The following is a 14,382-nucleotide window of genomic DNA, read 5'->3' as shown; positions in this document are numbered from 1 at the left end:
TCTATATGGCACATAAACGACTAAGCGAAGAAGAAAGAGCAGCGCGTCGAAAAAAAACACAAAAGCACTGGAGAGAAAAGGAGGCAAAAAAGGATGCACAAGAGAACACAAGAGAACAATAATAATCTACGTGCAAATTCAGAAAATAAGGAAAGTAATAATCAGCCCGGACCAAGAGGAACTGAAAAAGCTCGTAGGTCAAATCCGGGTCAGAAATAAAAGACTTCATAATGACTTTCAAAAATGTTGCCGCGATACACATATAGAGCAGGTTACAGAATATGAAAGCGGTGGAAATCGAAAGGCTAAAAAAAAAAATGGTATGATACACATGCAGAGCAAGGTAAAGAAATGAAAGTAGGAAAATTTGAAACTATCAAAAAAAAAAAAGATAATAAAGATCTCAATAGCACAAACAAATGGAAATTATTACTCGGTGAAATAACGGAACAGCAAAAAGAGATCGAATATATGGACATACAGTAGGTGATATGTCAGAAGTATGTAGGTATTGTAAGGCTTTAAAGCAGCAGCTGGCTTAAAGGACAGCTGCCATACAGGCATTTAAATTAACGACACGTAGCGCGACGTACAGATCGCGCAGCACTTCACAAGCAGCAGAAGCTGCTGTACAGGCTTTTAAACGATAGTCTCGCAGCGCGGCATGCAGATCACGCAGCACGTCACAAGTAGCAGCAGCTGCTGTACAGGCTGTTAAATGATCGACGCACAGCGCAACATGCAAATCATGCAGTGCGGCACAAGCAGCCCTGGGGGAATAACTCATTCACTAAAATAACAATCTCTTTAAATTGTACATCCAGTCAACCATCCAAACCCCCTAGTGTGTGTGTGTGTGTTATATATATATATACCGGGGGACAAGGGTGGAAAACGCACCCTGGACGCTAGATGGCAGCCTCCCTGGCTTGCAGCGATGCCTCAGACTCCATCAGGGCTTTCATGGGGGTTGGAGTTCTGCACAGCCCTGTTGGGTTCCGCAGGTGCCGCCAGGGGATGTCGCAGCAGGAGCTGCTGGCTCCTTTTGGGTATTGGCCTCGCCACACCCGGAAGTGCAGCCGGATGTTGACAATCAAGTACCTGGAGCACTTCCGGATACCCAATAAAGGGAGCCAGTGACCTCCACTTAGAAGCCAGAATCGAGAGGGAGAGGACGAGGTTGCCAGGAAGGAGTGGTGGAGGAAGAGAAAGTGCTTTATTACTTTGAGTGCTTTTTGTACTGTGCTTGGGACTATGTTGTGGCTGGAGGGATTACGGGGAAGACGTGCCCTCCTGCTGAAGAAAAATAAATATGTTTTATCTTACCCGTGCCTCCCGTGTGAATCTGTGTAGGGTCGAGCGCAATATAGCGCCTTTTCTTACAAGATATATATTGTATATATATACTATATATATATATATATATATATATATATATATATATATATACACACTAATAAAAGGCAAAGCCCTCACTGACTCACTCACTCACTCATCACTAATTCTCCAACTTCCCGTGTAGGTAGAAGGAAGAATTTGGCAGGCTTATTCCTTACAGCTTACTTACAAAAGTTAAGCAGGTTTCATTTTGAAATTCTACACGTAACGGTCGACAACGTCCGCCATGTTGAACTTTCTTATTTATGGCCCCATCTTCATGAAATTTGGTAGGCGGCTTCCCTGCGCTAACCGAAACCAATGTACGTACTTATTTCGGTGGCATGACGCCACTGTCGGCCACCATATTAAACTTTCCAGTGTCACTAATTCTCCAACTTCCTGTGTAGGTAGAATGCTGACCCCATCTTCACGAAATTTGGTAGGCTGCTTCCCTGCACTAACCGAAACTGATTTACGTACTTATTTCTGTGGTATGACGCCACTGTCGGCCGCCATATCGAACTTTCCAGCGTCACTAATTCTCCAACTTCTCGTGTAGGTAGAAGGCTGAAATTTGGCAGGCTCATTCCTTACAGCTTACTTACAAAAGTTATGCAGGTTTCATTTAGAAATTCTACGTGTAACAGTCATAACGGTTCACATCGTTCGCCATGTTGAACTTTCTTATTTATGGCCCCATCTTCATGAAATTTGGTAGGCAGCTTCCCTGCGCTAACCGAAACCAATGTACATACTTATTTTGGTGGTATGACGCCACTGTCGGCCACCATATTGAACTTTCCAACTTTTGTTACTTATGGGCCCATCTTTAAGAAATTTGGTACTCGGGTTCCCAATGCTAACTGAATCCTACTTACGTACATATATACGTCCATAGCCTGCAGCTCGGTCACCGTGTGAGGCAGCGTTGGTTCCCCCATCCCAACGCCTCCCACGTTGTTGGCTACCTGCCTTATATAAGGCCGTCTGTCGCTCCAGTCTCTACATTACCTTCCTTGCTTCGTCACGGGATTCACATCTCCCTGCTGATAACTACAGCCTTTTTATTTAATCCATGGCTTCTCTGCTGTTTTATTGTTCGTTTATTACGATTATAGTTATTGTGTAGGTATTTTAAACTTACTTTACATTGTTCACATACCCATTTCCTTTATCATTCGAACCGTACCTCCTTTAACATGTCTATCGAGGTGATCACCATCGATCAAAGAACTGTCACTTACCGAGTGGTTTCCATGCCCGGAGATGGCACCTGCCTTTTCCATTCTCTTTGTTACATACTGCACGGCCATATCATGCTCACTCTTGATATCCAAAGGAACATTGTGTCTTATTTATTGAATGACTGGGACAGGTTCAAGGTGTGGACTGATGATGGTACAGGAGATAATTATACAACACAAGAGCACTATAAGAGTGAAATGCTTAAGCCCTTCACCTATGGTTCTGCATGCGAGTTGATGGCTGCCGGTGAATTGTTTGGTTGTCACTTTCAAGTGTGCCGAAATGGCCAAATATTTTACACCTTTCGACAACCGCCAATGCCTCTTAAACATCTTAGATTCACAGGTGACGATTTCAGTAGTGGACACTTTGATGTTTATGAATGTTTAAACTCTCAAAAGCTGGATGTGAAGTTATCAATGAAACCGGTTGTATGCTTACAACGCTTGACAGATGCCGAATGTCACTTTAACACAAGTTCTGCAAATACTGTCGTAATTGAAACAAACCATGAAACTCAAACCGATTATGACAGCAGCAATCCAATTTGTAATTGTACTTCATATATTACTTTTATATATGTTTATAAATTGAAGCTAAATATAGAATGTGAATGTCAAAATAGGGCAACAAATACATATACTGTACAGTATATATATATATATATATATATATATATATATATATATATATATATATACACACATACACACTGTATTTGTTGCCCTATTTTCACATTCACATTCTATATTTAGCTTCAATTTATAAACATACATAAAAGTAATATATGAAATACAATTACAAATTTACACACAGTTTGATGCTATATGGGACAAATACACTATGAAGTGTAAAGAGCAAGAATCAAAAGCATTAACTATTGAAGGAATTATTTCATATATTTTGTTAATTTTCATGGGGATTTACAGTTCTTACTAAAAATTTCTTGCAAGAAAACAAGAAATAAGGAAGAGAGAGGTAAACTGAAACAACAGATGTATTTAATTGTGTGTAATGAATGGAAGAGGGGAAAAATAAAATATGCTTGAAACCAAATAAACTTTTTAAAATAAAGACAGAAAGAGCTCTATAACAGATTATGCAATTATGGGGTCAAGTGAATTAATTTATTACTGTTTACATTTAAACAACTGGCCAAATGTAGGTAAAGTAGCATGCCACACAATAGTGGTAAAAATGTAGCATGCTGCTGTACCAACATTTGGCCAATTGTTTAAATGTGAACAGTAATAAATAATTTCACTCAAACCCGTAATTATACTCAGAGACTTCCTACTTGAGCACTGGACAGAGCATTTGAGACTTCATGCCATTCCATCACTTATTATCATTCCTTCTGGAGTTAGACTTTAAAAAACAATTAAAATTATAAACAGGATGCTACAATTTACAGAGTAGTAAGAAAGTGATTACAAAAAATTCTCTCGCGATGGCCCGATCAATTATTCACTTTACTAAAAGGAGAATTTAGAATTATTACAGAAATGCAGATTGAGTTACTACATATGAAAGTATTGAAGAAGATAAACTACTTTAGCTTAAACAATGTTGATACGTTACAAAATGTATATCAAATTTTGAAAGGAATTAAAAAACAGCTTTATAAAAAATTGCAGAGACATAATTGGAATATCATTAACATTACATATATTACAGAAACATATATAAATTTCAAATCAAAACTAACAGGCTGCATAAACCTAAATCAATATTGTCATAGAAAAAAAATGACTAATACCTAAATAAGAACTTGACTGCTAAAGTAAAGCAAGGGTAACTGGTCTCTACTATTAAGAATATCTTTATTTATATTTCCACAAAGAAAAACTGTATACTTGAGTGTAAATATTAGTTTTATATTTTGATAGATTTTAATAAAATGCTAATTTTGAAGATCTTAGTATAAATGGGGTTTTGAGTGGTTAATACCTACATAATCTGTGAACAGAGAAGTATAAGTATGTTGATCTCTTTTGTCCATTTTCCATTTTTCAAAGAATTAATAAACATCTTTACTCCAAGATCAAAACATGACTGTGTTTACAAAATAGCCTTCTGTCCATTTAGTAAATATCCTAAAGTCACATGTCATCCCATGAGAAACCCCAACTTCCCTTTCTTGCGTACCTGTTGAGTGCCATAGTTACTGTTGCTCCCTGCTGCATCTCCTGGGATGCTGCTACTGCTGCCTCGGCTAATGAAGCCACGGCCTGAGTGGCTTCTGATGCTTGCGTTGTCTGAATTGTCATTTCCCCCCCTTGGAGCGTTGCCCAGTTTTGTTCAACCTGTAAAAGGAACAAACACAAACAAACAGAAAATCTCAATTATTTTTCTTAATTATTATGTGATCATTTACATACAGTACATGGGTACAGAGAATACCATGTCTTAAATATTTCATTAGGATATTTCAAAGAAAAGGTATTTTATAATCTTGAGTTTTTACAAATGTTAACTAACTGCTGAAACTTATATTAAGCAAAACAACAAGGAAAATTAATATGCTAATGAGCAGATACTTTAACAGATAAATAAAAGTGGAATATGGTTACTATACGTACGGTATTATTAGTTGAAAACATTTAAAACTTATTTAGCACAAACATATTAGGACAAAAATTATACTTGAACAGAAACAACTTCTCCTGCAATGCTAAAGTGCTTCAGGTGCTAAAATGCAGAAAATTTTGTGGAACATAACATTAACCTCTTTTGTAATTTGTAAGATAAAATGAATTAACTGGTAATTTAGTATGCAGATATTTTAGCAGAAACTGATACACAGAACCTATATTCAGTTATAAAACCTGAGTGATTATATGTTCAATATTAAAAATACTTCTAATGATCTGTTAAATAGGTGTGCTTTATGTTACGTAGCTGGCTTATTATTAATAAACTCACACTCTATAAAAGGTCATGAATATTTATCTAAAAGGACAAAGATGTAATTTAACATATAGACAGACACAAATCAATCTGTTAGGGTGCATTTTGGACTGCTTTAAATTATATGTAACTTTAGCCAAGTAAATTTTGTTTAATGTTCTTTACTGCACAAACACTTTATTTTAAGATTTTTTTTTCTAAGTATCTTAAATTAACCTTTCTTACTACAAGCATGTGACCATAATCATGCACTATTCATTTTATATTTTTTACTTTTTATTAATACTGTATACTTAATAACTATGAATAGAAATTAGTAAGTACAAAAAATTAAACATTAGGTTGTATATATTCTGTGCTTTAGCAAAAATTAGGGTTGATTTTGTGCCTAACACTGTTGAAATGGGATCTTTAATCATCTAACTGGTTATACATTTATAAAAATGAATGGTGTTTATAGTGTAGTCACACATTTTATGTATATGTGAATTAATACAATTCTTATTAATCTAAATGTTGCATTACACCCTAACTTATTTGTATCACTACAAGCTGCAATCTGTATACTGCACAACCAAATAAAACACAGGTTTATCACTGCAGAGTTAATGCACTGTCCCAACTCTACCTAATTCTTTTAACAGAAAATTTCAACTAGATGATGCAGGAAGTGATAACAGATTATAACAAATAACCCAAAATTACTAGACCAGTGTTAAAAATTGTACTATTATTTAAGATGACAAATAAATGATGATTTATTTGGTATCTTTTGAGATGAAAACTCAGTAAAATTACAGTATAATTAGCATCAACTCCAGCTCTTGAAAGCTTGCAATATTATTTATTATATTACACAGTTTGGATACATAACTTTTTCACTTCAAGTAAATTTAAATTGCTTTTAACAAGTACTGTATTGCATTATTTTTAAAGAATGTTATTAACTCATAGTGCTGTATACTAGTAATTAATTTAATGACAATTTTAACAGTATCTGTAATTAAGGAAATAAAAATTAAGATTTCTTTAATTTCCCCAGTGCCTTCAATACCATCTAGCAATATCTGTAATATCTGAGGCGTAAGCTCAGAGATATTTAGGTGGATTAGCCTATGGTGTCTTGGATAATGGACTAACTGACCGGCAGATCGCAGTTTGTGAGACAGGACAGTTTTTCTGATAATGATGTAACACTGGAGCACCACAAGGAACAGTCTGTCTCCTTTTCTTTTCATCTATACACCTCAGACTATAAATATAACACCATGTCATATCACTTGCAGATATTCTTAGATGATTTTGCACTTACGAAGTGTATTGATATGGGGGATGAGACAGAGTATAGGAGTCAAGTGGAAAACTTTATTTCTTGGTGCAAAGAGAATTGTCTGCATATTAACATCAGCAAAACCAAGGAACTGGTTATTAACTTTCACCATTACAAAACAGCCAGTATGTCTAGTCACTATTCAGGGAGTGGATGTTGAGATGGTATACTCCTACAAGTACTTGGGAGTCCACATCAATGACAGGTTGGACTGGTCTCATAACACAGAGGAATTATATAAGAAAGGGCAAAGCAGGCGCTTTCTTCTTAGAAGACTATCGAATCAGTTGATCAAGCTGCCCTGTGGAACATCCTGAGACACTGCAGGATCTCCTCGAGGTTACTGGATATCATGGTCAGCCTGTACATTGGTACTCAGTGCTGTGCAGGGTGGAGGCAGAACCTCTTTGTTTTTCCCAGTTGATTCTGGGGTTTGTCAGGGGTGTGTTCTTGCTCCTACTCTGTTTAATGCTTGCATAAACTGGGTGTTGGGCAAGGTCGTGGGGTCCAGTGGCTGTGGGGCATCTGCTGGTGAAGATTTACTGATCTTGACTTTGCTGACAATTCAATGTGATCTTTGCGGAGTCAATGGAGGCTCTGATTGGGGCTTTTGAGAGACTGAGCGAGCAGTCTGTGTCTGGGCTTGCAAGTGTCCTGGATGAAAGCCAACATCCAGGCCTTTAATCGCCTCTTGAGCACAGCTATCAGCTGAGTGTCCACCTTGTTGAGAGGTTTACTTACCATGGCAGTGACATTCATGTCCCTGGTGATTCATCCTATGAAGTCAGAAGATGGACTGGGAGAGCATCGGGGGTCATGAGGTCACTGGAAAGGGGTGTGTGGCATACCTGATATCTATGCAAAAGGACAAGGGTCCAAGTCTTTAGAGTCCTGGTGCTTCCTGTCTTGCTATATGGTTGCAAGACATGGACGCTATCCTGTGACCCGAGAAGAACACTGGACTCCTTCAGTACTGTGTCTCTTTGGAGAATCTTTGGGTACCGCTGGTTTGACTTTATGTTGAATGAGCGGTTGCTCACAGAGTTCTGAATGATGCACGTTACCTGCATTGTGAGAAGCGTTAGTTATGACATGTGGTGCAATTCCCCAAGGGTGATCCAGCTCACAGAATCCTCATTGTTGAGGACCTGAGAGACTGAACCAGGCCAAGGGGATGCTCACGTAACACCTGGCTTCAGCAGATAGAGGGTAATTTCCAGAGGGTGGGACTGGACCGTGTGTATAGGGAATCCATTGCCGGGAATTTGGGAATCCCGCATGTCATTCCCGGGAATACCGGGCTCCCGGAGATGACACAGTGCACGGGCATCTCACATGTGAATGGTTTTAGAATGACCGACACTTATTTTTAATAAAATTACTGCAATATGTTGACACCAATAAAAGACTAACCTTATCTACAAGCAGTTCATGCTGTCATATAAGTACACGTATCTACAGTAGTTCAGGGGTGCCCACACTTTTTCGGCTTGCAAGCTACTTTTAAAATGACCAGATCGAAATGATCTACCTACTGTACATTAAAAATGCTATATATATATTGCATAGTTTTACTGTCAAATAATGCAAAGAATACGCGAAACGTGTTTCACCTTTTACATTGCGCCACAGCGTGTGGTTCGTTTATTTGACAGCATGTAGATCGGGGTAATTACATTCATGGCATTTGTAGTCTGAATCACAATCTGATTGTATGGGTGGTTACCTACCAGGTAACGCTTGTGTCGGCAAACATCCGCCACAGTGCCCTCTTCAGTTGCGAGAAGCAGATCATAGAATGTTGCAAAGTTTTACTGTCAAATAATGTAAAGGGTACGCGACACGTGTTTTGCCCTAATTCTGGGCTCATCAGGCGTTCACACTCACTGCACCCCGTCTCGGGAATCGAACCTCAGACGTCAGCGCTACGGCGTTTGGTTCATTTATTTGACAGCATGTAGATCGGTGTAATTACATTCAAGGCATTCGTAGTCTGAATCACAATCTGATTGTATGGGTGCATGTGGGATGACCAGTGTGTTAGAAGGAAAGAGATCTCAGACTGGCCGCCCTGTATGTCAATCAAGTGGCAAATGCCATAGGGAGGATATAACAATAGACTAACGTTTAAAAAAAATTTTTTTTTTGAATGCAACACGATCTACCTGATCAGATACTAATACACTTGTTCTAAACAACACCCGCGCTTGCCATTGCTATTTCAGCTTTTACTGATGCATCCAGTTTCTTGTCATCATTCTGTGATGGCAAATTTCTTGGCACAGATAATGCGGATGCAACAGACTGACACATTGCAATTTCAAGTTGCTGTTCAAAGCTGTTGTCTGACAGACGTCAATGAAGTCTGCCCCGTCCCGGTATTCGTGATCTGCTGCCAAGTGCAGACTCCTCCCAGTCCACTATACTCAGTTTTAGTCGGAGCTGGGAGACTGACGACTACTGCTGGTTGACAAAATTAATCTGCAAAACACTACACCGTGGGCCAAAAAACCGTGCCACTTAATTATTTTCAACTATAACTTTGTTATTTCTTGATCGATTTTTACACTTTTACACGCTATATATGCAAGCTTGGCTGTTCCTGGTTTCCCGGGAATTACAGCAGTTTTATTCCCAGGAATGAAAAATATCTGGGAATCCCGGGTTGTGTGTATGCCTGGGGAGTTGCCAATCAGGATCTCAAACCATTTCGTAGTGTGTGGCAACGCGCTGTACCAGTGCCTGCTCTCCAACCTGACCTTGTGTGTAGGGCTGATAACATAGCTTTCAAGAGTACCCCACTGAAGCAACAAGTAACTAAAAGTGCAGGCTCAGTTATGGGAGACACACTCTACAACCACTGGAGTTAGTAGCAAAGGACAGAAATAAAACAAAACTGAGTGCCATTATGAACCAAGCTGCACATCCTCTCTCTCTGACACACTAACATTGAGTACTTTCAGCCAACGAATAATTCAACTGAAATGTGTGAAGAAATGGTACTGGGGCAACTTTATACCAATAGAAATACACCTGCATAATGCCTCACTTGGACTGTGACTTCCATGTGAGAAGTTTTCTTTTATTTTTACATTTTCCTCCTTTTTAGTCATTCCAGTGTATTCAGACCATTTGTGTGTGTGCATATATATTGATTTATTTAAAGAACTGTGTTTCTTTTTTTCTTAAAACAGAAATTTATTAACAAATATATACAAATAAAAGGGTAGCGTGCAGATAGTAACATTTTAAACCTACTGAAATACATACTGTTCAAAGATAAGATTAATTATGGATACCAATTTTCAGAATATTTTTGTAACTTAACTTTTTAGATGGTAGTAACAGCCGAGGTTTTATATTTTGACATGGTGCACAACTATGTTGCACCCTATGAAGGTTTTGAAAAAAATATATAAAACATATAGAATATATAAAAATATAAATACATTGCAAAGCAGTGGTTGCTGCTGCTACCTTACAGGTCCAGTTCAAATCTACATAGTCACTGTTATTTGTAAAGTTCCTAGGGTTTACTTGCCTCATTCTCCAAACATCCTGTAGAATAAGTTATTGAGTGTGCCTTTCAACAAGATGTTGATGAGACAGGCTGTGGTACTAACCCTTCTTTGGATCCAAAGATGATGTTACTTCTAGCAGAGTCTTCTAAGATACTATCAAAGTAATGTATGTCCGTGAGAATATAATCACAAGCAAGTTTTTTTTTCCTTTTCTGAGCTTGTATATTCCAATATAAGGTAGCCACCTCAGCAGCTTTTGGTGCAAGACAGGAGTCAGTGCTCAATGGGGTGTAAAAACCATCACAGGATGCTTTCGGTAAGAGATTATTATTTATTCACATTATGTCAATTTATAAGTGAAAATCAACACAAACATTTTCCTGTGAGTAGAAACCAAAAGCATCTGGTAAACAGCAATGCAGACAAAGAAACAACATGCTGAGTGTCAAATCCAGAGTGGTCAATATGCATTATTGTAATCTTGTTGTATGCTACCTAACGGTATATCTTTATTCTGCAAAGTTAATTTCATCTCATTCCACAGGTGTTCAAATGGACTGAGATCTGATTAATGGGAAAATCACTAAATTAAACTGAATTCATGGTCATATTCATAAAACTAATTTAGTGTAATGATACTGAGCAGGATCTTGCTGGGGGGAAAAAAACAATCATAGATGAACATATTGCTGCTATTTAGAAAATAAATCGGATCACAGATCATATTAAGGTATTCAAACAATAATCTGCTTATATCATGGGAATCAATACATGCTAAGAAAAAGCGCCCAGAATATTAGGTGGCCACCACATGTCTTATTTATTGACACATAGCAGAACATATGCATGCCTGAAATAGTTTTTCATATCCTGGTTCTAAAATTAGAAGTAAAAAACAAAGAAATAACAGGAACAAAAGCAATAAATAAAAATGGACAGGGCAGTCCATCCTATTCACCAAGATGCTCCAAAATAATTTTTGAGATTTAAAAGGTTCCCAAGATCCTATTCTCCACCACAATACTTGGTAATTTATTTAAATGTGTATGCTTCTTTGTGTGAAGAAGAATTTTCTAACATCTGTGCAAAATCTTCTCTTAACAAGTTTCCAACCATATCCATTTGTTCTTGTTCAAAAGTATATTTTAAAATAACAGCTGAGATCCACTGTATAAACGCCCTACATAATTTAAAAAATTCAATAATATCATCACTTAATTTGTATTTGCTTAAACTGAAATGATCCAACTTCTTCGATGTCCCCTCATAGATTATATCTCTCAGTCTCAGGATCAGCCTAGTCACCCTTCTCTGGATTTTCTATAATGCTGCTATGTCTTTGTTGTAATACGAAGGTCAAAGCTGAACACAGTACTCCACATATTGTGACAGTATAACCTTACATCCTTTTAGCCTAATTGATTGCATATGTACTCTGTCTTGATGTAGATAGTGAAGAGACCACTATAACTCTTAGGTCTTTCTCAGAAGGCGTACTTTCAACTTTCACATCTCAAATTTGTGTAATTAAACATAATCCTACATGTAATACATTTCATTTACTTAAATTACATTTACAATGTCACAAATCAGCCCAAGCCTGTATACTGTCCGAGTCCTTCTGTAACAACAATTCAGCTGATTCTATATTATGTGCTCTTCCACTCTGTTTGGTATGCCTGCAAACTTAGTCAGTATACTAATTATATCCTTGTCCAGATCATTTATGCATAATAAAAAGAGCAGTGGCCACAGCACTTGTAGATAGATATAGTATGCATAAGGGAAATACCAGAAACAATTCTTTCTCTCTTTTCATTCTGATATCAGAAGATGTCACTAGGGAACATTATTAATGGTAGGCTGATTACTTGGTTGTATTTTTTCATTAATTAACATTTTAAAAGGGTAAAATTTGGAAAAATATATATGTTCACTGGGGTTCATTTTAAACTGTCAGGACTGACTGTGTATTGTTTTAAAACTTATAGAAAATAATTTCACTTTGCAAATCCATATTTACCATGTTTGCCAAAAAATAACTTCAACCTGAAAAATGCCAAACTTTCTCTTTAAGTTATCCCCACTATGACTTTTTTTAGATTTTACTGTACCTGCTTTAAATTTTACTTTATAGATAAATTTCAACAGTTTTAATATTCTGTAACACACTGTGAAACATATGACACTGCAATCACTAGACCCTAATGGTTCAATTGCCTTTTTTTCCCTGAATCTTATTTTGAGTATTACAGAATATTAAGTACAGACAGACTTCTTCTTTTGTTTTGACATACTGTGTAGCAAAATAATCAATAACTACATCTGTGAATTTATGTTCCTGTGTTATACTTTCTGTAGCATTTTAACAGCTAAGATTTGTAATTTGAAGTCCTCTATTACTGTAAAATGTCCCAGTAAACTTGCTATTTTCATATTAGTAAAAGATGTTATATATGTATGGGAGACTACAACATACTGTAAATGCAAAAATGCAAAATTAAACTGATGAGATAGCTACTGTGAGATGGTAATATGATGTCATTTAAAATTGCCTACAAAGATTGTTGAAGCTACATTAATACCCTGTCCACACATTTATATTTTTGTTTAAAAATGCAGACATCATCTTTTGTGCATATTTCACTGCCATTATTCAACCAACGAAAATGAATACTTTTAAAAGCACACTCCAAAGGTATAGGCTTTCCTTGGCGCTTGTTGTGCTGCTTACCTATAAGCATCTAATTTGCATTTTGTGTGATTTTTAGTGACTATTCGCACTGCATGATATACTTGTCAGTCATATATGTGCTCAAGCCGCACAAGCATGTTTGGTCCAATTTCCATGCCATGACGTGGGTGCTCAGACTATATATGTACAATGCACACTCACTGCAATCGCTGTGCAATGTATGAAATTTGATGGTGACATCAGAAAATTGGCTTTTGAGACTGCTCACACTACAAGACAATTCCATCAGATTGTGCAACAGCCCAACCGTGAGATGCAATCAGGCATTGAACCCACTCTCATACTGCACGTGGCTCTCATACTGATGAAGACGAAATTCCAGCTAAGTCAGAAAATCACTTGGTGAATATATATCAGGCTTAAATCGTAACAAAATCATACAGTCTATGCCTTGTTTAAAACTTCCATGCGATTCTATATTTTCAGCGATTTTAGTGTGGACAAGAATAATTTTGCAAATAATGTGAAAATGCAATTGGAGACAGAGATTGAATTTGTTTAAAAATATTATTTTTAAATGAAACATAGTAGTGTGGACATTGCCTAAGTGTAGAAGACAGCGCTTAAACATAGTCAACGTGTAATCATGCCTTCTCTCATCAGTGATGAAGGACTCCAAAAAAAATGTATTGCAAATTAACACTAATTTCTGAATGTTGTTTCTATCCTAACACCAACAAGAATGAGGGTCATATTACAAATGTGAAGGGAAAAAAAAAATCAGTGCATCAAACTATGTTTGAACTGAAGTAGGAATGCAGGCTACCTTTCACTTAAAAATGCTCAGTATTTACATCTGGGATATGGTCTTGCATCAAAATGGAAATCTAGTGTAGGGCTGTATTTCTTCCACTATATAGTTGATTTCAACAAAAACATTAGGACCACAGTGATTCCAATTAGGTAGTATACAACAATTGAACGTTTTTTGTCTTTCTTCCATTGCCATCAATTCTTTTGATTCTGATATATGTACTGTATCTGAAATTTTTCACTTTTTAATTACCGTTAATTTTGCATTTTTTCTGAATTTCACTGCAGTTATTAATGTACAGGGTGAGACAAAATGAAGTACCACATTTCTCAAAGTCATGGCGCGAGGTTGAGAAAGCCGAGTAGGTTGGGGTGGGGGTCCTTTGATAGGTGATCCCTTGTAGTTTTCAATCGGCAACTTGCCTTAGTCTGGTGCGCACCGTGCTTTTGTTGTCGAAGTGTTCTTCAAAAACAATGAATCCTTCATC

At 37.0% G+C, this 14,382-nt stretch overlaps 1 protein-coding gene across 5 annotated transcripts in view; it reads right to left on the bottom strand.

Annotated features, from left to right (window-relative positions):
• nrf1 (nuclear respiratory factor 1) overlaps nt 1-14,382 on the bottom strand; it is a 112,753-nt gene that overhangs the window by 29,858 nt on the left and 68,513 nt on the right. For all 5 annotated transcript variants that reach the window (XM_039760991.1, XM_039760988.1, XM_039760992.1 and 2 more), the window contains one exon: nt 4,774-4,931. In XM_039760991.1, the coding sequence (XP_039616925.1) occupies nt 4,774-4,931 (158 nt within the window). The remainder of the gene's footprint in view (nt 1-4,773; nt 4,932-14,382) is intronic.

This window comes from Polypterus senegalus, chromosome 8 (genome assembly GCF_016835505.1).
Source record: "Polypterus senegalus isolate Bchr_013 chromosome 8, ASM1683550v1, whole genome shotgun sequence".
NCBI lineage: Eukaryota > Metazoa > Chordata > Cladistia > Polypteriformes > Polypteridae > Polypterus > Polypterus senegalus.
This window is presented reverse-complemented; position numbering and strand designations above follow the sequence as displayed.